Source organism: Aythya ferina (genome assembly GCF_964211825.1).
Source record: "Aythya ferina genome assembly, chromosome: 2".
Lineage (NCBI taxonomy): Eukaryota > Metazoa > Chordata > Aves > Anseriformes > Anatidae > Aythya > Aythya ferina.
This window is the reverse complement of record NC_140297.1, coordinates 11,483,950-11,507,946: the sequence shown is the minus strand read 5'-3', so window position 1 is coordinate 11,507,946 and position 23,997 is coordinate 11,483,950. Positions and strand designations below refer to the sequence as shown.

General features: G+C 39.6%; 1 protein-coding gene across 5 annotated transcripts in view; it reads right to left on the bottom strand.

The window, feature by feature from the left end:
• WDR37 (WD repeat domain 37) overlaps positions 1–22,567 on the bottom strand; it is a 37,650-nt gene extending 15,083 nt beyond the window's left edge. The window contains exons 1-9 of one of the 5 annotated variants that reach the window (XM_084507939.1): positions 22,432–22,567; positions 17,391–17,422; positions 14,180–14,357; positions 10,236–10,332; positions 7,541–7,636; positions 7,309–7,373; positions 3,092–3,227; positions 2,439–2,510; positions 26–70 (exon numbers count right to left, since the gene is read on the bottom strand). In XM_084507939.1, coding sequence (XP_084364065.1) covers positions 26–70; positions 2,439–2,510; positions 3,092–3,227; positions 7,309–7,373; positions 7,541–7,636; positions 10,236–10,332; positions 14,180–14,317 — 649 coding nt within the window. In that variant the 5' untranslated portion in view covers positions 14,318–14,357; positions 17,391–17,422; positions 22,432–22,567. Of the gene's footprint in view, positions 1–25; positions 71–2,438; positions 2,511–3,091; positions 3,228–7,308; positions 7,374–7,540; positions 7,637–10,235; positions 10,333–14,179; positions 14,358–16,577; positions 16,800–16,861; positions 17,368–17,390; positions 17,423–18,220; positions 21,798–22,431 lie in introns of those variants that run through there. The other 4 variants (XM_084507941.1, XM_084507940.1, XM_084507943.1 and 1 more) reach the window with 4 other exon arrangements.
• Positions 22,568–23,997: the final 1,430 nt, after the last annotated feature.

Below are 23,997 nucleotides of genomic sequence, written 5' to 3'. Positions count from 1 at the left end.
CAGCAGATGAAAACGATGTACATACCTGTAAGAGCCACTTGCTCAGTTGGATGAAACTTTATGGAATTTACTGTGTAAAACAAAGGAAAGCTTTAAGCTAGCATACTAAAAGAATTATTTCACAATGCTTTATCATAAAGTATTGAGACATCAAGAAGTCTTCAGTTTTAAATAACTTCTTGTCAGATCATAGTCTCTTAGGTGAGAGAAACCACAATGATATTTGAGTACGTAAGCCTATGTAGTATCAAAGAAAGCAGTTATTGTCAATCACAGATACCACAGTACACATTTTCTAGCAAGTTATTTCCTAAACCTAGTGCAAGTGTTTCATGTTAAAAAGGACAAAAAACTATATTCATGTAATTGTGTGCAAGCTGGCTGGAGATAAATTCACTCTAGGGAAATTTAGAGCATTAAGTATTCATAATCATTTATAACATAATGAAAACTTCCTACACAGGACCATCAACTTCCTGCTTATTGCTACAGATTACAGGAACAAATGCCTAAAGATCCAATGGAAATAACAGAAATTAGACTTCAGTCCTGCAAAACTACATGTAATTGAAGCAGGATTGTTTTACAACACAGTCCTGCAAGAATTCTATCAGCCTACAAAGCTGTTCTTAGCTCAATGTTTAAAATTCAATTACTTTACATTACTAAGCACTTTCATTTTCAAAATCCATGAGCTTCTCTTCAATAGTTCTTCAAGAAAGAACTTGAAAATCATTTCTATCATACAAGTAAAAGAGATGCTCATGATTTCAGAAGAGAGTGCTAGAATTTAGTAGCAAATTGAAGAAGTTACTCATTATTCATGCTGAACTACCTCAAGTCTACTAATTGCTGGCATCCAACATCCCTGCTCTATTTCCAACCAACTGTCAAACATAAACAAGTAAACAAAGTTTAACTAAATACAAGCTATATGAACTGAAATTTAACTGTAATTATTTTCCGTTAAAACTTAGTTTACAAACTGTTTAATTATAGTTTGGAGTCCTATTATTTTCATGATTAGCCAAAGAGCAATTTAAAAAGAAAACAAACAAAAAAATCATCACCTCATCACAGGAACTGGGTACTTACTAACTAACTTTATGTGTGATGCTAAATTAGAGGAAAATGCTGATTTCCTTGAGGGTAGAGAGGCCTTACAGGGATATCTTGATAGATGTGAGTGCTGGTCAATCACCAATCGTATGAAATTTAACGAGCACAAATGTCAGATTCTGCTTCTGGGACAGCGTAATCCTGGCTGCACATGCAGGCTGGGGGACAAGAGGTTGGCATGCAGCCCTGCAGATCTGGGGGGTTCTGGTTGATGGTAAGATCAGCATGAGCCAAAGACAAGTCCTGGTGGCCAAAAGGGCACCAATTGTACCCTCACCACACTGCAAGCAACCTGAGCGACCTGCACGAGTTAAGTGTGACCTGTTGTCTCTGTGCATCTATGTATAGGGCATTAGAATCCTTATGCTACAGGAGCTAGTAGTCGTAGCAGCAAAGAAAAAAAAGTAGAACTCCTGGCTGAAAGCAGCTGACCTTACTGCACAGAACTTAATCCTATTTGTGTCCTTGCCAAAGAGTTCACGTGATGTGCCAGCTGCATTACCTAACCAAACACACCAGGTTAATAATGGTGTCCCTCACCTTCCGGCTGCATGACTCAATGCTCCATATGCGAATGAGAGCTTAACTCTCATCAGCAAGTTAAAGCTATGGAAAACATCACCACCTTTGGTCTATAAAACCCAATATTCTTACCCATTACGAGGTAGAAGGGAGCTAAACAGGTGCTTGTTGTCAAACTGGATACCAAAAATGAAGATTAACATCAGAACACTTACTGCACTGCATTTTTCCACCCAAGAAGCAATACAAAAACACTAAGGTCACGTTTCTGAAATGTTCATACTGGTATAGAGGAAGACAAAAGGGAATTAACTGTCTTCAAAATAAGATTTTAATACCATGCAATAAATTATATATCAAATCACACATTGAACAAAGAAGTGAAGATCGATGGTCACCCAGCACCTGTATAGTGAATCCCAAATAAAACACAGATCCTACAAAATAACCAATTTCTGATTGTGTAAGCTTCTCTTTGTTCTGCATGCGCATGAAGGCCTTAATGAATTCTGACATTTAACTTCTAAGTGTTGTACCTGTGTCTGTTACATTTCTTTATATGGAGCTGTTTATTCATTCAGCATTTGCAGAACTGTCTTAATATTCCTCTCTAAAATAGAATCACATTAGAAAATATTCGCAGTATGAAGACTAATGGAAATTTACAGTTAACTTGCTAATGGTGTTGGCAAACCTGACAGTAAAACCACAATAAACATTTCTGCAGTTGTCCAAAACACATTTCCCCCTCCCAAACACATTCTGCTTCCAGTTTACATAACACGCCCTTATCTTACCTGATCCAACGTGCCCTGCATACTTGACAAGGGACTTCCCTGTTTCTATGCTCCAGAGCAAAGCAGTATGATCTACAAGATTAAAAAACAGCTGTAAATATTGTTACAAGTGTAAACTTTTCACTTTTAACTCCGATTCAACAAGCTAGTTATCTTGGGCTGTACAGCATACCATACAAAAACGACTTCAAATCCAGGTAATGCCAGCTCCTCTTGACTATTAGCTTACACATAAAATAGAAAAGCTTCCAATCATTACAACTTAAAGCAACTCTCAAAACAAGTAAAAGAAATTACCCCAATCAGATTAATCTGCAGTAGGTATCAAAAGGCAAGTTCTATTTGTGGTATTTTTCCTAACTTGAAAACTTGATTTTTGGATCACAACAGGTACATCAGTGACCCACACAGAAGTAAACTGACACAGACTTTAGAAAGATCAATAAGGATGCCTGAATTTTCTGAAGGTTAAATGCATTTCAAGAAAAATCCAATTTAAGGATTTTTGAGACAAGGAATTTCTTTGTATCGACTTTTTCAGAGCTGTGCTCATTGGTGGAGTGAAGTATTCAGGAATGCTTTTGATCTACACTTACTATTGTTTAGAGACTACACCACAATTTTCTGAAGGTTCGAGTAACACAAAACGTTACCAGCAGATGCAGTTCCCAAAACCACGGGCTGAGTTTTCGCAACGCTGACATCCCAAATACCGTCCCTGTGGCCAACGTATTCCTTTACCAGTTGACAGATTGCCCTCGATGTGGTAGTTTTAAAACTGGAGACGATCTGAAATAGCAGAAAGACCAAAATCTTTTTTTCCCACACTAACACAAGATTAAGTAATTATTTCACAAATACAAATAGCTAAACAATTTTTTCACACCAATTCTTTAGTGTTCAACAGTTCACTGTTGTCAAGAATTTGACACTTGATGGCAGGAAAGTGAGTTTGGATGCAAACATACCACAATTTCTTATAACGTGTCCTTTTTTTTTTTACAGAAGGCTAAACAACTTAATACTGCACTAATACAACCTCTTTGAAGTAAAATACTGTGCAAATGCAGTGCACACTTCCCATCAGCGTGGGTAAGACTACCAACAACAAGACACCTTCACATTCCCTAACGATTCCAATTCCTTAACAATTCCAATTGTCCACTCCCAAACAATTATAATTGACAACTTAACGACAGTGCAATCTTTGATAAAATCTACTATTAAATAATTCTAATAAAACCCACAAGCATTCATTTTTTTCACCATTTTTTTAAACTGCAAAAAGCTAATTAAATCAAACTGTAATCTGAGAGCATCTGACAGTTTATTTCTGCACTAACACATTTTTCAAGATACGTCAAACTCATCTAAGCATTTGATAAAAACATTCCCTAAATGTTTTTAAGGGAAAACAGAGAAGACTCAACAAATCCAAATTAGTATATGCATAAGTAATAGTCAATCAAAGGAAGAAAAAAAACAGCAAAAATGGGAAAACTACAGGATATTATAGGACAAGAAAATAAAAACCAATTGGTGTCTATAGAAGAGTAATCCACTTGCAGAAATTCTGTATTTTCAGCTGAAAGAAGACTGTAATACTTTTAAAGAAAAAAAAAAAAGTTTATCTCACTCTAACACTTCCAGAAACAACTGAAAACAAGAGTGGTGAAAGATTACTTCAGTAAGAGCAAAGTCTCATTTAATAGTCCCTATTATCCTACAAATCTTTTATCCTGCATGCGATTATGGGAAAGAATCTGACCAGTTGATTCAAAACCTTTAAATGCTTCAACACAAATCAAATGAAGACATCTACAACTTAGCAGAAGTTAGAAATTAAGTCTACATTTCAGATACAGTAAACTAAGGTTAAAATCTCATTAGTTTGTGGCATCAAAAAAGAAGTTCTGACTCATATCATTAAAGCAAATTACTTCTTTAAAATGTTCTTAAAGGGCATCTTCCAGACCTAAAACCAGGGTACATTCCAAATCCTGAGCACACTGACTTTACAGTGGCAAAATGATAATGTTTCATGGCAGCAGAAGCAATGGTTATTAAGGCTGCATTGAAAAGAGAATGGGTTAATGGAAAAGTTATTAGTTCAGTCATACTACAGAGTTTCACAGGTGATGAATACAATCCTATGGGTGCAGCCTTAACACTGAATCTTGTCCTTGAACTAAACAAAATCAATCCATGAGAAACAAAACAACAGAATTAAGTAAGGAACTAAATAACAGTTAAGGACTAATACAGCACTCAGCTCAAATTCCAAACTTGAAGTTTCTCAGCTCTCAGACCCACACTCAAGCTCCTTTTACACTTTGTTTTTCTAATTTTGAGTCGAATCCTCATGCAGAAGTTGTATGGGAAACCTAACTCCTATTCATCAACAAGCACTGATGTTTCCAAAACTGCTGGGCAGTTTCTATTTAATAGAAAGGCCACAATACTCCTGCTGGAGCATCAACCATTTTGAATGAACACAAGGGATAAAAGCTCAGGAATATTACATGTTTAAAGATAGATACATAAATTTGTTTGACACTTTCTCTACACATGGAATCTTTTTAAAAACATATATATACACGCATATACACTCCTCTTTTGCTGTCTCTCACTTCACATACCAGTAATTGGATCAACTGGATCTTCCCTGGGTTACTTCCTGGTTCCTTACACGTTCACAAACATTTTTTCCAGAAAATGAAAGGAAATATTTCAATACTATGCAATTTGCTAGACGCCTCTGCACTGCAGAAAGTTTTTAAATTATTTGAGCAGACCTCATATTATCATATGCAAGTGCAAGTAACTGGGCAATATCTTGACAGTGTTCCAGTTTGTCCTACTTGTTAAATCGATAGTTTCCTGTACTTCCTTCTGTACAGAGATTTGCTAGTGAGAAAGCAATTGTTTGCACGTAGTGTCAAAACACTGTAAAGATGTCTCTTAAATGGACAGGATACATTAGAAGAATGAAAACTTGGCCAAGTCAGGATCAGCAACACTGCACTGTAGCTGACTAATGGAATTTACTGTCAAAGAACATTAAGGAGCGAGGTTAAACACTACCTCTACCAAAAAGTTTTATTCCCTTCAACTGCTCAATGGACAGGTGAAGTAATTGCTTCCTTTAAGAGTCCTTTTCCTGGTCCAAAAGAATCAGAGATCCTGGAAGATAGTTCATGACGAAGCAAGTTATGCAATTTCAGTTTATTTTCGGATTCTGCATAAGATGTTAACGTGCTCCTGACATCTTATAATTTGTTACAGCTGGGGGTTGTTGACATCAGCAATAAAGTTGCCATCAATGCATGAATTTCATAGAGTAATTCTTGTATTTGCAGCACATTTAATTTAACGTTAAATAACAGCATCTTGTCCATTAACATACACAAAAATTACTTTTAGAGTACCAAGCACTAAATCTACTCTCTCTCCGGGATTTAAGCACCAGTGAGTTACCCCAGGTGCCAAAAGTATCCTTATTCTCCGATAAGAGTTTTGCCAACTTGAATGTTCTCACCTCTCCTCTTTACATCCCAGTAAATTCTGATTTAAAGTTGCAGAAAGAAATACTCCACCACGTTCAGACGTGTTAGTTACCAACTGATACAATCAATACGATGCTCACTGTAAATTAAATTCTTCTTGTTACACTACTCAGGACTACTTCAATGTGCATGCATATCAGAACACTGGGAAACAAAGCAGGTACTCAGGATTCTCCCAGTTTCCTGCACTGAAGTTATTAGGTTCACCTGTCTTGCCCAGGAAATAATATGAGCACTACATTGCTAGCAAGTAAAAGAAGGCAAGCATTTAACAGCAGGTGAAAAGATTAAAAAAATAAAGCAGAAAGTATTAATTGATAACTCCATGGTATTGTACTATTAATACTATGTTGTCCCTATATAAGTGGCCTCACTAAAGGATTTATGAGTCATTAGCTATTAAAAGAAAAAAAAAAAAAAGTATCTCTGTTCACCAGATTGACAAGAATAAAAAAGAAAGTTTGAGAAACAACAGGAAAAAGGGGGAGACCAAATAAAATATGAACTCAGATGTATTTCACCACACTATTCTTATTATCTCACTTTCAAACTACTTAATAGATTGTACTTCCAAGACACTTGCAGTCATTCTATTGCCCGCAACAACAGTCTCTGCAGAGCTTCTCATAATTAGGTTCACAACCAGCTCTCACTGTTTTTTCCTCTGAGACTTCATATTTTATTTACTCTTAACATATCACAAAATTACCCTGGGACAGGGCAGAAAGAGCAGCAGGGAAAACTGAAAAATGCGAAAGAGAAAAACAAAAGTACTGAACAAACGTAGCTGTACAAAAAGAAAAACATCAGACAGGGTAATTGTGCTAAGAGACCTGACAAAAAGATAGCTAGCTACTAATTTGCAAGGCTTGTGACATAAAGAAAAGGAATTCACAGTTTTTTAAAAAAATCTAAACCTACACTACAATGCCTATTCATATCTTAGGTTCCAATTTCAACTGCTCAGAAAAACACAGTTCATTTAATTTCTGTTTCCTTCATCAAACCTTTAGCTATCTTTACAAGAGAGCAGTCTCACACAAACATACACACACATGCACATTCTCTCCCCTCCAACATTCACTCTTTAAAAATGTGAAGAGTTAGTGTAAAAAGGTGGTGGTAGCGTGGTTGAAGCAATGAGTAATTGATGAATCCAAGATAAAGACACTGTTCCTCATTAGGCAAGTTCACATAAAGCACAGCACTACTCAGCTTAAAGAAACCACGATTTACAACTTCAGGACAGCCATGTTAGTCTCATGAGTACACAGTGATGAGTAGAGGTTTAATTGGTCTCATACCTTGCTAGTAGATGCCTTGTAAGTTGTCTTTAATTTCTGAGAAAGCTGACTGGTACTATGACTGGCTGTTGAGACAAATAAATTTAAAGGAAGATATTTCAAATACAGCATTAGCTTATTTGTAATAGGTATCTGGCATTAATTCCTTTTAATAAATTCTAAGTTTAGGCCAGCCACGTATGAAAAAAGTACATTGAAAAAGACTATACAGAAATCTTTATGGATCTCTTACCTTTTGTTTTCAGTTGTCCTTTGCTCAGTTCAGCTCCATCAATTGTCTGTCCTTCAGCTGCTAAACGCTCGTTAAGTGTATCTATCTCTCTACGTACTGATGAGAGCAAAAATTCATATTAATACAAAAAAATATAACTATAATTAACAATGTCATTAACATACTATTTAAGAATTGTTATGTAACATATGCACAATGTATTTTGCACTAAGGACAGGAAAATAGATTAACTGTGATTTTATAGAAGCAGTTCTCACCAAGACATAAACCAAGACTCATGCTGAATGTTCCAGAGTTCAACCTTGACCCAGATTCCAAGGAAAGTATTACTGGCTTCTAATTACTGTTGCTTTTACTATGAAACGTGACTAAAGATTAACAAAGCAACTTCTGTGAAATAAATGACCCACCTTTACTGACTTAAATCCAACAGAAGGCAGAAAACTTACATCATCAGAAATATTTTAGCCACACAATTAATACGTCATTTCTTGGCAAAGATTTTACTCATCATGAAATAGTATTTTCCCCCAAATGCTTGTCTACTGCTAGTTTCAGGGGAAAAAAAAAAAAAAAAAAGTAGAGCAAACATGCATTTTACAACACTTTTGTTGTATTTCAGAGTGAAGAATGACACATAAATTTGCACTTAAGCATTTTCAAAACATCAAGTACAATCAAAATGTTTGTGCATGTTACACAGAGCATGTATGCAAGAATAATCTGTCAATTATTTATGACTCTTGCTAATGCCATTTGAACACCAGAGTGATGGCATAGCTAAAACAGATCAGGTACTTGGAAGTGATTTCCAGTTGCTGGGTTGGTTTTAAAGTTCCCCAGCTTCATTTTATAAAGATGAAGATGGCTTAGAGTTTTTTCCTCAAAATCTGGGCTGATATTCTTCAAGCATCTTCCTTAGGTGAAACTTGGTTGAGAGGCTTTAGCCAAGCAGTTTTTAACTGTTCTTAAATCTAGGTCTGTCTCTTCCACAAATTCTTAGGACTACTATTTTTAAAATAAATAAATAAATAATCACTCATCCCCAGACTTTGGAATAAAGCTTCCAGATCTGGGAGAATAATCCACCAGGAGAGTGTTTTCTGACATTCCTAAGAAATTCAGAGAAGTCTCAGTCATAAGCACTAGGAGTCAGTTTGCAACTGTGTATCAAATCCAAGTGCCTGAAATGAGCAAAGCAAGGTTGTCTTTCCTGTGTTCCAGGTCACATGCACCTAAACTTACTAAACACAGAATGAAAGAGAAGTAAACAGAGAGACAAGCTTGTAGTAACAAATGACTGAAACAGACAAGCCAGGCAGACTAAAAGAAATGGCTGGGAAAAAAAATATAAAAAAATCAAGACTGCAACATGGAAGGAATCAGAAAAGGAAGAAACTAGAAATTAGCTGCAACAAGGAAAAGTGAATATATGAAAAGCCAGGAAAGAAAAACTGAGTGAGATTCTCCACATAAAATAATTGCAACACTAACACAGGAGTTAGATCATGAGCCACAGTAACACACTCGGCATCAAAAGAGAAAAATTCGGAAGTTGTCAGGGAGGCAGAAAGAGATCACAAATGCCAGGAGCAAAATATAACTACCAGGTGAAGAAGGATGCAGAAGTAACAGAAATAGGATGGAAGGAAAATAACCATGCTCTGGAGGGTACAGCCAAATTTACCACTTGTTTTCTGACAGCCATTTGTGAATTTCTGAAAACTTTGGAAGGAGAAGGGGGTCATAAAATACTTTTCTTGCTTCCAGCCAACTTCACAGCAGGAGGCTGAAAACTGAGGTGTGCAAATTGTCACTACTGCAAGAAGTGTGCAGTGTTTCTGACGGCCTTTAACCAACACTGTCTCCAAATTTTAAAATAAGAAAAAAGCAGCACATTTTCCAAAAGCATGCAAGAGTGTTTTTGTAACATGAGTGTCTGCTTTAACTGTGATAACAGATCAGCTTTGGAAAAAAGTTTGACTTGGAGCCAAGACAGACAGATTCCACAATTCAGAAGCCAAGCCATGCAATGCAGCTTCCAGAACCCAATCAGGAAAATTTAGCAGGGGCTTCACAATATGGTTGCTTGTGTTACTAAGAGGACCCCTCTTACATCACTTTAGATCATTTATATCACAATCCAGTCATTACACATAGAACATTTTTTCCAGATAACACCTGGGATTTTTAACTGAGTGCTCAACTTCAAAATTCATGAGCAGCTGCAGGTGCTGGTTATGCAATGTGTGAGGTAGTATGATCCAGAAACACTACATTTTATACTGTTGTGGTGTGTTTTATTTTTTGTTTTAAGACAATTTCTGACTAAAATTACATCATTAAAATGAAGCCTGTAAATATATATTGCAGTCACAGTCTCAAACATCAATGGCTGCACAGTTACTGCCAGATTAAAATGGTATAAAACCAAACGTGCAGCAACAAGGAGACAGACACTTCCCTTTCTCTGCCAAGGAGGGTATCACACATTAGTTCTCACTACTTGCGTCAAAGAGCTAAGAAAGTTATTTTTTCTGAAAGGGGACAAACTCCGTCTTTCACTACAAGTTCACTACAAAACAGTTCTTGAATTCCTCACTAAAAAATACATTAAATTACAGTATCCAGTGTAAACTCTTCCAATTCCTAAGTCCAAACAGTTCTTAAGTTGCTGAAAGAAAGATATACTCACATTCCAAATTTTCAATATACAGGTTCTCAAACTCCCGCTCGATTTGTCCAAAAAGTTCAAGGAGTGTGTTCCGAACAGAAGATGGTAGCTTAGAATCCTAGAAGGCAAAATAGTGGGTTTTATAGTTTTATTTAGATACTATTATCTATGTATAGACATAGATACTATATATATATATATATATATATATATATATATATATATATATATGCATACATAGAAAAGTTTACTCTGAGCTGCATTTGCCTTTCAATCTTATGCCAATTTTAGAAGTTTTCTACCTCTCAGCAAAGAGGGAAATTAAAGCTTCTTCTAGCATCGAACACAAAACAAAAAGTTTTGGGGACATTTCTATGCAAATACTTCATTTTACATATGCTTTCTCTTTCAAGGGACAGAATTCAAGTGACCATTTTTTTATTATTATTTTTATTAGAGAAAAATTATAAAAATATAACAATAAAGGAAAAAAAAAAAGTGAAAAAATGTATTATAAAGTCAAGATGCTTCTAGTTCAAGAAGAAAAATACTTCTGGTTGACAAAGTAACTTACAAGTTGACTATGCATTACCTGAAAAAAGTGCTTTGTGATGATATCTACTACTAAACCTACGGACAAACTAAGCTTTTCAACAGTCACCTATTTTTGTCACTAGCCATAACTAAGTGTGAAATAAACAGCAATCTCTAACCCATCCCTCCTCCATATTATTCAAGAACCTCCCTGTTGCAGAAAATGCTTTGAGATAAGTTTGCAGAGAAAGGCTGAATTTTTTTCAGCATAATCAACACCACAGTTCTGAGGCATAAAAACGTGTGATAAAACCACTAATGCGGGATTTAAAGGGCCCAACTTCAGTATGCAGTTCAACACAAATTTCTGAAGGCAAACTACTTAAATTTTACTAATCTGCCTCTGAAATACCACACCGTCACTGAAGAAACCCATACCATACCACCAACAGCTGAGCACTGATTTCTGTCGGGATTCAAGGTCCCCACTCTATCAGTTACTGAAGAGCTTTGAGAAGACAGCGAGTACAGGAGAAGGCTGCAGCACACTGATAAACTTGCGACCCAGTACTAACAAGCATGTTATAAAATGTAAAGCATGGTATGCTACTAAAAAGGGGTACATTAGAAGGGAAAAAATATTGTCATAAGGATGATAAATGTAGTAAATTAATCCACTAGCTGGCTTAATCTACAAATATGGATTGAAGGACGAGCTGTCCTTGTACACCATGCAAATAAATTATGCTAAAACTGTTATTTTCTTCTGCTGCTGATAGACCACAATATGGGCTTACTGCAGTTATCATTTACCTACTTAGCCAGTTATTTGGAAATTTCCACTTAGTGAGCCCTACCCTAACACTGAAAAAGCTCAACTATTCCTTTGTAGCATATCTAGCCTGTCATCTTGGAGTTCATCTAGCAAATACAGGGAATGTGCCTATCAGCAACTTAAAAAAGAAAAAAGTACAAGTATATACCTTCAAAGTCTTGAAACCATCAGCTCTGAACAAAAAAAAAAAAGAAATTGAGTCAGCTCCTGCCACAGCACAAACCACCACTACTTGAGGTCTTGGAAGTACAGGAAAACCATTACTGAGTGGAACATTAATACAGAAAACCACCCAAATTATAGTGAAGTTCATTATTTCAATGCAAGTTACAGAATGATTATAGCTTGTTTTGTTCTTACGTGTTCCAGCAAACCCAAACCAAAAGAAATAGTTTCCATTCCTATACACTGACTGAAATACGAACAAGCGTGTGCACACTAGCCGTTAGAGGGCAGCATGCATCTTTGATCAAGTCAGCATCTAAGCGACCAGAATTTAGCCTAACATTCCCGTTCATACATTCAGCATGACTGACTACAGAGAAGCAGAAAAGCCTCTCATGATCCTCATTTTGTATTAGCTAATAGGTTGTCTCTGGATATCCAGCTTAAAGAGAAGAGCAAGAGAAACCACCGCCAGCCACAACACAGAGCACACCCGCTTTGTGCACAGCTCTGTCTTACACCTGTTTCATGGCTACTTTCAACTGGGAGAAGCAGACACAGTGCTGAAAGAAGCAGTCCTACGCTCCTCATGCCTCCCCAGTTACTCTGTTCTCCATCGTCATCTGCCTCCCCCCCAAGACAGGGTACTTCTCTTCACACATTCACAGAGAACCAGAATATCAAACAGATCCAGATTAAAACCAGCCCAGGATAAAATTGATTAAACAAGAATACTATACAAATTAAACACTACCAAAAGAAATACTGAAATTCAAACAATTATTTCTGATTCAAATACCCACTAATTCCAAGCAGCAAGGTTATAAAAGATACTAGGCTAGCCTTCTAAAACTGTAGAAACAGGGAAGGAAAAGCAGGGGAAGTTTTTATTCTACTTCTCAGAGCTGGATAGCATTAGAAAAATCTAAATCTGTCCTAAAGTAACCAACACAGTAAAACCCATCCACTTCCTATACTAACTTGTCAGTTGGCATTGCTTCAATTAGCTTATTAAAATACCATGCAAAAGTATTTTTGCAGATAAGCAGACAGCATTATCTGGATTTCATGAGGTTTGCAGCTCCTCTATGAAGTTGCTCTATGCATTAGAGCTGGCCACTGGCTGTTCAAGGTTACAGGTCAACAGAATTCACTAAGATAACACACAAAATATTTAAAAGATCTACATACTACAGCGCAATACACCTGTGGAGTCTGATAGGAAATACTAAAATAAGTTAATGTGTTTTTTTGTTTGTTTGTTTGTTTTACTGCATAGAAGTGACAGCATGACCTCCCAGCTGCCCTTCCCTCCTGAAGTCAGGCTGTAACAGCCCAAACGCATGAGCACTTTTCTGTCCGAGGAAGTACTGCCATCCAACTTCCAGATGACAAGCAGCAACAACTTCAGCTCTGTCAGTTCTCAGAAAACTAACAGTGTAATTAATTGAATAAACAGATTCAGCACAAAAGCCTGTCACACCAGAACAAACAAGCTGTTCACTTCAGAGTATCTGCAGACCAGAAGAGAAAGTGAGGTTTCCCATAGCTAAACGCCGTTACACTTTCAAACCAACTCTCTGATAAACATCAAGTTTTGCATCATCTTTGCCAGGCCCACACTATTATTGCATATTCAACTTGAAAGCAGATAGTTTTCAAACTGCTACTTGCTTATCTTTGCCAGCACTGCTACAAGCACTTCCTAAAGGGGTCCTGCCTACAGTTAATTTCAATGTTTAAGGTGAAGCCTTCCAAGTGGCTCCAAACTGCATGCACTGTACAGAGTGACACGATTTAAAAAGCTACAGAAGTTTGTGGTTGTTGTCCTTTCCCTTAAATTAACTGCACAGAAAATCCCACGTGTATCTGAGCCAAGTTCAAAAAAAAAAAAAAAAAACACACCACAAACAAAAATCTAAGTTAGCTCAAGCCTGTCAAGTGGGCAATATTTATTTATTTTACAGAAAGGAATGCAGAAGAGTGTTCTCACTAATACCTTCCCTATCAGAGCTGTAATAAACAAGTATTTCAGTTTATCATACTCCTAAATTACTTCTGTTCCAATTTCAAACTTATGAAATCAAGAACCAGTCTTCACCTTAAAGGTACGTGGAGATGGCAGGGGGAGGTGCAGCAATCCAAACAGGCTTTTCCCCTGTATTTGTTAATGGTTTCATCATTCGTGTAAGAATACGTGAAAGCTAATGAAAAGTTTCCCAGGTCTGAAAACAACCTGAAACGCTCAACATCTGTGTCAATGGTCTTCAAAGACAGTCAGCACTTGAAAGCAAACATGTCTGCTGTTTCTCCAACTTCACTGGGTGTATTTCATCATTTAAGTTTACTTAGCTTCTTCACGTAGGAAATACTTCATTAAAAACAAAAAAAAAGCTAAGGAAGTTACCCGAGCAGTAGCATGTTACCTTACCTGCCCTTCCAGCATGTCTCTCTGCAGCCCAGCCCGTTCTTGCTCGGAACTGTTGGTTCTTCGGATGGAAAGGCTGTGCGATTTACGTTTCTGCTTTGCTTGGCGAGCAGATGCACAACTTCCACTTTCTATTGGCATTACTTCAAAAAAACAGCTTCACAGAGGCTCCTATGATAAACTAAGGACAAGCGTTAAATGTCACAATTTGCTTTCCCAAATTAATTGGAGGTTTTTGGTTATTTCCTCAAAATAAAATTCTGCTAAATTTTGGAGTTCTTTGGGGTGTCATTAAAATAGAGAGATCCTATTACTCATAAGTTCAAAATCATATGCATAAATGCAAATAATGGAATCATTTTCACGTTACTGTTTCATTAGCTTACCAACCTCCACAAAAGGAAAACAAATTCCACTACCTTGCTCATTTTGGTGAATAAAAGCAGCAATAGCCCCAAAATGCTTCCAGAAAACAATTATTATGCATACTATAGTTCACTGAAATGCATGCAGAAATTAAAACCCAGCTGGAAAATGAAAGCAAACAGACATGATAATTTAAGGACACTGTCAGGTTCAAATTGTGTAATGCATCTTCAAGCACTAGCATATGAATGTCAATACATGTGCTTGTTCACATATAGCAGAATTTAATTTTAATAGCATTCTGAAAACTACTTTCCACTGTTTTTTGACAGCTCATGGTTTCACTTTGTTGGACAGTAAAAGTGCACTTGCCTTAATGTGACCACTGAAACCGAGCCTGACTTACCAAGTTGTTGCTGTTAATTTTCAAACTTTGTCAACTTTTTAAAGGCAATTATGCGTTCTGATATCCTTAAAAGAACCTGACAGTATCACCAAAGAGCATTACCATGCATGATCTACTGCTTTCCCCTGTGTAAGAAAAATCAAATCATATTTGATTTCTGCATAAATACATGGAGAGTATGTTCTTTACCATCAATTTGTTATTATTTTTAAACAAACATTTAATTTCTGGATTTCTTTTTATTATTAAACCTGATATTCAACAACAATTATTTTAGCTTCATGGGGCACCAGCTGTTAAACATTTTGAAAATTTCAGGATTTATTATTCTGAAAATAAAAATTCATTCTCCAGCATAAAAGATTTCTGAAACAACAATTACAACTTAAAATAGCTGCAACAGTCTGCAGAGAAATAGGAGAGCAGAGTTGGCAAAGCTAACAAGGCAACTGAGCTTCCTTTCAGACAAGATGATCAAAGAAAAATTTAAAGCAAACCCAGGGCCACTTCCAATTTAAGATCCGCCAACACACTAGATCTCAAGCTAGGAATGAGCACCATAGCTACGAACAAGATGAGGCATTAACCACTTTGGTGTTTTTGACATGGTTTTTCCAACTTTTTAACATATCATATAGCCAAGGAAAAGCAGAGCTTACTAAAAACACAGTATACCGTGAATAAAAACAGCTTCAAATTTGCCTTGTTTTTTGTACTTTTTTTTTTTGTATCTTCATTTTGTGGTATAAAGGAGCCTAGATGTAATTAAGGTTTTGATGCCCATAATCCTCAGACCTGCTAAAAATATAACTGGTATTTCAATTAGCTGCTGGAACACCTGAGCTCCAGTAACCTGACACCAATCCCCGAGTGAATCTAAAACAAAATTCAGGTTGCAGCCCTGGCAGCTTGTCCTTCGCTGAAATGATTTCATTCATTTCCACTGGACTCTGCACAGTCCCCCCATGCACCTAATCCCACTGGAGCTCTTCGTGTGTGATTAAGCAGTAGTCACTAATTACCTATATTCACAAACCAAAGGAGAAAGAAGAGGAAGAGCTACCATCGGGTAGTTTCGTATTTCACTAGGTTTCTTTTTTCCCCTGTGGCTGGATTCCTCTATCATTACAAAGACAGGGGTGAAATTACAAAAAAAAGCCAACCCCATAATCAAGTTATTACCAATTTTCTAGGCTTCACTGAGTATTTTCCTGTTCCTGAACATATGGTAAGTGATCAGGAATAGGCTTTCAGTGCTCCTCACATTTGTGTTTCTTTCCATACTACAATTAGGCACCAAGCACTGTTGGAGATTCTCCTCTTTCTTATCTCACCTGAGAGCCACTCTTTTGGTTGTTTCCAGTTTAGCAGTTTCTGTGGTGTTTGTGATTAATTTCTGAGGCCCAGTGAAACAAACTGTGCACACACATGGATGCAGTGAACAATTTTATACCTACACACGCACACAGTTGCATATAATCATATAAATCAGTTTACACTGTTTCACTTCAACTCTGTGAAAAGAAATCTGATTTCTAGATCCTGCCAGACATCAGCTGCTAAGCTGTAGGTACCCACAGAGATGCTAACATTGGTTATATTTATTCCTTACCAGGCTCGTTTACTTACTCCTTGTTTTAACTGTGTTAGCTCCCACCTGCCCTCCGCTGCCAAGCTCCTTCATTTTAGGAGACGTCACCAAGCTACACTCTTTTCTGCGCTGCTCCAGGATGTACAGATTCGGCAGCTCTACACCAGCACATTCCACCACGTAGAATTTAAAGGGACACAGTCAGGCAAGATTGTACTTTTACACAGTGAAACACTCCCAGTAACTGCACGAGAGATGCTATTTTCAACGCTGCTAAGCAAACAGAAAGGTGAGAGACACTTCTAAACTGTATGCACTTCACCTGCAGCCAGTGTCACTGCCAGGAGCCGCACTCTCCTCATGCACCAGCAGGACCACGTCGCTCATGCACTGCTCTGGAGCCAGCAAAGCATGCACGCTCCTCCCCAGGCCCAGCACCAGGGCACAGCCAGAGCAAAGCTGCAGCCGGAGAGGCAACAAGCAGGCACGTGTATACAGAGGGCAGGAAGAAGAAACCGAAGGGGACCAGCTCAACTTTCTGGAATATTAGTCAGAATTCCACCCAACAGCCTCAAACTTCCAGGAAGGGAGCAGTCATTAAGAGCTTATAAAAGCAAGACGTAAATTCATATAGAAAAAGGAATGACAGTGTCCCTTTAAATATTGACTTCTCTTTGACAATTTCAGAAGTGTTTGGACGCAACAGTGAGAAGCTAGGGATTTTCCAAGAGCAGATTTCGTAGAACAGATCCTTGGCAATACAATACTAAAATATAAATAAATAAGGTGCTCATTTCTAGCAGTTACCTGATTCCCCTCATTACGTAAGGTTTTCAAGCAGTGAAAATTACCTGTCCAGAATATCAGTGTCATGTTACATATCCTATGAAAACCATATTAAATATTGATTAGTGACACAGTCAGTAGTATGCAAACCAAAGTTTTTCACATTTCTGAAACGTTTGTAGTTAGAACACAGAAGACTACGGGAAAGGGGGAAAGGGGATATATCGATACAAGTTAGGGCTAAGCACCAAATCTGAGTCAAACAGAGTAAGAAAAAAGGCATCAAAATGACCCATTATATACTGTTAGTCAGACGTAGTTAATCAGAGCTTTGGAATGCTATAAATGGGTTGTGAGAAGACACATTCATTTCCCCTTGCTTAGCAAGACTACCAGTAGGAACGGAAAGTCACCAAGAGGCATGGGACTGGTTTCCTGAACCAAATAAGGCTGAATTCACAACAGCTAAAAATTAGCATAGAGTACACAAACTGAACAAAAGTACTTCCCAAGGGAAAAAACAACAGAAAAGGGGGAAGACAGCTGTATTACTAAACTACATTCAATAAAGGCACACCGCTAAACCAGCACTGTATTATTACAAAGCGAGCTTGTGGGACACATGGAGCATTCCTGCACAATTGTTTGGGAAAAGGCTGCTTGCACAGGGCTCTTCGCACAGCGATCTGTCAGAGCCTCAGGAGTGCTACCAAATGAATTTCCAACAAAGTCAGTCAGCAGAAGTAGGGGGAAAAAAACGTGTCCTAGAAAACAGTCTAGACCATAGGTGATTACCACTTTCTGAACGCAAAGCTACTCTGGCATTTCAATTATGCTGTTTAATTAAACTCCTATCATATTTTATAGCGTGTTAAATTAAAGTTCTGCCACCTACCTTTCTGTAACAGATGTTACCATGTATTCAGTCACAGGAAATATTTCATCAGAGTTAACAGCAAACCAGTTACTGCTTTATTCAGCTACAACAAAGGGCACTGAACAGACCTGCACACACAGATCTTACTCGACTTAAAGAATTAATTCACTGCAGCCATCAACTGATTCCCCTTGCATGCTTCTGCTCTCGAGCATGGAACAAGAGCAGCAGGCTGCTGAAAGGAAAGAATTCCTGGGGTATGCGTACTGCTGAAGCCAAGGAGAAAATCTGTTTTAAGAAGTGTCAGAGCGCAGACAGAACGGCTACAGTACTGCATTTCCTTTTTTGTTCATTCAAGACAACACGCAAGGCTGGAAAGGGAAAGCATCAGGAAATTTCAGCAACATCTCTTACCCAAGATCTCCCTGCTCCATTTTGTTTAAAGTTTAGCAATGCTAACACTTACTATTTAAAGGATTGTCAGAAACAAAACAAAACAATTTTACTGGGTTTGCGTGTGCTCTTAAATCTCTTAAACAGTTTCAGGTCTCTCTGTTTCAAATATATTTTGAGAACACAATTTTGGCATATACTATACAAGAAGCAAAGGCTTATTGCAACAGCAATTATTGTCCTGTGCAACAATAAAACCTTAAGGTACAAAGATGCATATAACACATCTTCATAAATGGGGAAGGAAACAGGAAAGAGAGAAGAATGACTGCAGCTATGAAGTTCTTAATCACATGTAACTGAGTTTGACAGCATTACTCATGAGTTAAGGGAATTTAAAAATCAACCTACACCACTACAACCTTTATTAATATGCAAAGGAATCAAATTTAAAAGCGTTTTGAAGTTTTCACTGAACAATTAGTTTCGAGGATGCTATACATTCAAGTGTAGTTAATTCATTGCAAATGCCAGGAACAGAGCACACCTGAGAAGGATCACACTGAACAGACTTCTTTGCAAGACTCAATGTTTTTCTAAAGATAAATATTTAGGAAACAAAACCCTTCCGGATCATCCTAGATGATGCTAGAACCTCTTGATAAGCGTGCTCAAACCTAACAAAACCCACTCGAGCGTTACAACATGATTTTTTTCCCCTAAATTTAGAACAGCACGCTCTCAAACAAAACTGGATGTTACTTGAAACGTAAGAGGGGAGAGCAGCCCCCAGTGAAAAGGAGACAACCTCCCTTTGACAGCAAGCATGGTAAAGGAACTGCATCGATGAATTTTAAGTATGTTATACAGCTGGGAAGCGATGATAAAAACTTCAATGCACTAGCAGGAACCTACCCCAAGCAAGTTTCTAATACCAACACTGAAGAGTGAAGCAGGCCAGTTTTGCTGCTAGCAAGCTTTGATCTTGCTAACTCAGCTCTGTCAGCAAACGTTGTGATCCCATCAAAATGCAACACGGACCTAGGCTGCTGTCTACTAAAGCAAAAAATTATACCCTTAGCCATACATACTTATTTCAGTTGACATTAAACAATAATCAATAAAAGTAGATGACTTTTTATTTAGAATATAGAAGAATGGGTTCACTGTTTCTACTAGTTTAAGGAGCACAGTGCACAATATAAGCTTACATTTAACACTAGTTACTTACCTCTGCAGTATATACACTGTGCTTATTTTATTAATAAGTATTGATTAGCTGACTTTTCTTGAAGAGCTCAATAAAGAGCATCAAGACCTGCTAAATTACTTTCTGCTGGTTAAATCCCAAAGAGCAGCCTTCAAACATACTTTATTTCCTTAGCCATTTCACAAAGCCTTTAGCTCTCGTTCCTGTATCAGCAAATCCCTAATAGCTTGGAAGCAGTCTAGATGCGTGCTCGGGTATGCAAATACAAGACCTGAGGGTGAGGAATCCCAAGGAAGCTGGAGCACAAAGGTGGTTTAGCCAGGTATTTGTTTAAGGAAGCGCTGCATCTAATTAAGAGGTCAGATTCTTGCTCTGCTATTCTCCGAACAATACATAGGTGCTTATTACCAAGTACTAGATAAATTGCCATCACATTTCTATGCGAGCAAAGCGACCTCAAGTATCACTGCCTTTCATTTGGGAATATATTAGTTGCTAATAAATTAGAGGTTTTTACTGATGAGATGTCAGCAGAAGCAAGCAACTTGGACTCTAACTGTAACACACCTAGCAAGCCTTCCTGAAGCACCAAGTAACCCTCAGACAGCACACTCCTGAAGCATTTCCTCCTATTACCGAGCAGGGAGAGCTACCAAATCTTTCATCAGCACACCTAACAGCCCTGCGAGTACCCAGTCCCACCACTTTGAAACACCAGGTCTCAAAATAGTCAGCAGGGGTTAATCGATGAGGAGAAAACAAGAAACTCCTCTGGCTTGAGGAGACGGTCCTGGTTCCTCACTGCTCGCATGCAGAGCACTGGCAAACTCACCCCGCAGGGGTTTGAAGTGTTGGCATCTGGAACAAGCCCCACACACAGCCTCCACCTCACAGGCTACAAGCCTTAGCTCCAAGACCAACAAATTGCACAGCATAACCCCTACCTCATCTCAAACATATAAAATACAACGTTGCTTCTCTTCTCGCTATGTGACACATGGTAATTCTGGTTTGCAATTCCTGGATCGTGTAACAGCAAACTCCTCTTTTAACACGTTTTCATCCCACTCACAAGACTTCTCCCCTGACTATACCAACACTCCCAAGCACTTCAGTCCATACCTGAGGCACTGCATCCATTAAACATGTCCTAAATTTAAAAGAAACATGATGTACAAGCATGTCTACATTAGAGAGATAAAGTCTCATCTCATAGTTACCTTTAAATTCAACATAATAAACCTAGTTTAGGGACAAATATACACATAAACAAGCGGCATTAAAATAATTTACACTGGCCTTTGCCTTAAATTCTAACACTTCGTGCATGCTCTTCTAAAAAAACCTGCCCAAGGACACAACGCATAAAGCTACATTTAAAGTTACTACTGAAAGACAGGGTTGGGCTGACACATGCACAGATCTTATCTAATATAAACTACCCATAAGAAAATGCACCACAGGATTCTTGAGGTTGCCAGATCTCTTTTTAAAATCTGATTTTAGAAAAAATGCCAACAGCAGGCCTGCTTGGAAAACAGTCTCAGAACTTGGTCTAGGCAGAAGGATAGTGATGTTTCAAACCCAGCGGCTGAACAATAGAGATTTGTATAATTCCAAGGCGCACTCAGTGACACTGAATCACCTCAAAGAGGCTGTTCCACCAGTTCTTTAGGTAAATCCTCCATGAATTGCTGTTATAGGCAGCGTGCTTGGAAGTGCTGTAACAAAACAAACTTCCACAAGCTGGAAGGGACAGCGAGTAATAACAACACACATAGAAGTTTCCCTTTTTTCACAAGACATCCTTGAACAACATCTCAGGGCTTAGCTTGAAAAAGTTTTCCTCACCTCCACATACGCACCATCTATTTCGTTTCCTACAACTGGAAACAAATCTACTCCACCTTTCAACACATGAAGCATATTAATTCCTCCCCAAAATCTGTTTCCACAGTTTTTAGCTCCGGGACGGATAAAGACAAACTGCAAGTGCACCTTCACAGGCCTGAATTTCACACATTTTGCCCAGTTCTGCAACGTTCTCCCACTGCCGGAGGCCAGGTCTACCCGATGCCTCCCCAGCCAGCGTTTCCCTGGCTTGCCCAGCTGTGCCCCGCTGCAGGGGGTGTAAAACGGGGCCTTTTGGGATTTTAACCCCATTTTTGCGTGATGAGAGGGTCTGAAGCAAACCGTGAGCCACAGCGCTGGGCTTGTCCTCAGCACACACAGCAGGAGGTAAACAAAGTTCGCCAGCAGCCCCCTGAGGAAGCGCTCCCACTCCCACCGCCTGCAGCACTGGACCATCCCTACGCCCTATCAAGAATAAAATTCAATATATATATATATATATAATAGCAGGCATAGGAGAGCGGGCAGGCTCGCTCTGGGCGATTTTGGCTTTTAGGGAGGGATGCGCCAAGCGCTGCCGGCGGGAGCCCCGCTTCCCTCAGCGGGCCCTGAGGCGCTGGGAGCCCACAGCCTGGGTCCCCCCGTTCCTCCCCGGTTCCCCCCGTCCCCTACAGGTCCCTCCCGGTCCCGTCCCCTCAGGGCAGCCGCTGCCGGCGGCGGGCGGGTGGGCGGGAAGATGGCGGAGGCGCGCTGAGGGGAGAGGCCCCGCACTCACCTGTCAGCACCGGGCGGGCGGCGGGGAGGGGGGGTGGCAGCAGCAGCGGCAGCGGTAGCTGGAGGAGGAGGAGGAGGAGGAGGAAGAGGAGGAGGAGGAAGGCGGGAGGGGCGGCCAGCAGCCCGGCAGCGACCCGCCTCGGTGCGGAGCAGCCCCGGCGGTGACATCCGGCGGCGGGCGGAAGCGCAGCGCGGCCCCCGCTCCGCCGCCATGGAGACGGGGCCGGGACGGGCCGGGGCGGGGAGGGAGCGCGGCGCTGAGGGGGTCCCTGCCCCGCCGCCATGGGCGAAACGCGCCGCGGAGTTGCTGAGGGGCTTGGGGAGCCCCCAGCAGGGAGGCAGCTGTGTGGGGAGTAAGGCGGGGAGGCACCGCAAGTGTCTGCCTAAGCATCCTCCTCAGCGTCCCCCAAAGTGTCCCCCTAAATGTCCCCCTCAGCATCTCAAGTATCCTCCTCAGCGTCACAACTGTCCCCCAAGAGTCTCGCCAAGTGTCACCCTAAATGGTCTCCAGCATCCCAAGTGTTCCCCTCAGCATCCCCCTAAGTGTCCCCGTAAGCATCCCCCTCAATGTCCCAACTGTTCCCCAAGTGTCCCCCTAAATGTCACCCTCAGCATCCCAAGTGTCCCTCTAAACATCCCCCTCAGCATCTCCCCAAGTGTTCCCCTAAGCATTCCCTTCACCGTCCCCCTCACCATCACTTTATGTTGGCATTTAACAACCCAGCCTGCTTTTCCTTACTTCAGCCCCACAGCTGGCTGAGGAGGGAGATGAAACTTCACAAAACCACCGGCAGCATTCCCTACTTTTCGATAAGGAAAGGCAGAGCAACGCCGAGCCTCGGTGCTCAGCCAAGCGGGACCGCCGACACCGTGACAGAAAGAGAAAATCAAAGGCAGCTGCCGCGGTCTGCACGCAGGCTGCTCGCTTTGAGGCTTACAATGCGTAATTGAAATGGGATTAATTCCTCTGCTGATTAACGCTCAGAAGAAGCCCCAGTGTAAAATTCATTGTAGCAGATTATGAAAGTCAGAAGAGGCCTTTGCCTAATTACTTGCTCTCTTTCTTCAGATTATCTAGCGGCCTCTGAAGAGGTCTGTAAAGAGGCCAGAAGAATATGGGCCTCGTTGTGAGGGCTACAAATGTTATCACATTTTCTTTTCATGTGCTTCCCAGCTACAACTGTGCCTTCCGACTTCTTTTGTCTTTTTTTCCTTTCTACCTCCTTTTGTGCAGCTACGTCTTACGTCTTAATTGCAACTGTACTAACAGAAAAAAATAGTGTGGTTCACCTATTTACTAGCATCTTTTTCTTCACTGGAGGTTATTCCAGAAGATAACCAGCCTAACTAGTTGAGAACTTCCCATAGCTTTCACCCATTCCCTTTTTCAACGCCCCCAAAAGGAAGGGAGCAAAAAGAGTGGCTGAGTGGCGTTAAGGAGAGGAAAAGGGGAGGAGAGCATGGGCAAAAAAAGATGGAGAAGGGGTAGAACAGCATCACCTGGGAGGAAGCTTGAGCACAACCAAGCAAATGGCACCGTTTGATGCTTTGAATTCTCCTTATAGTT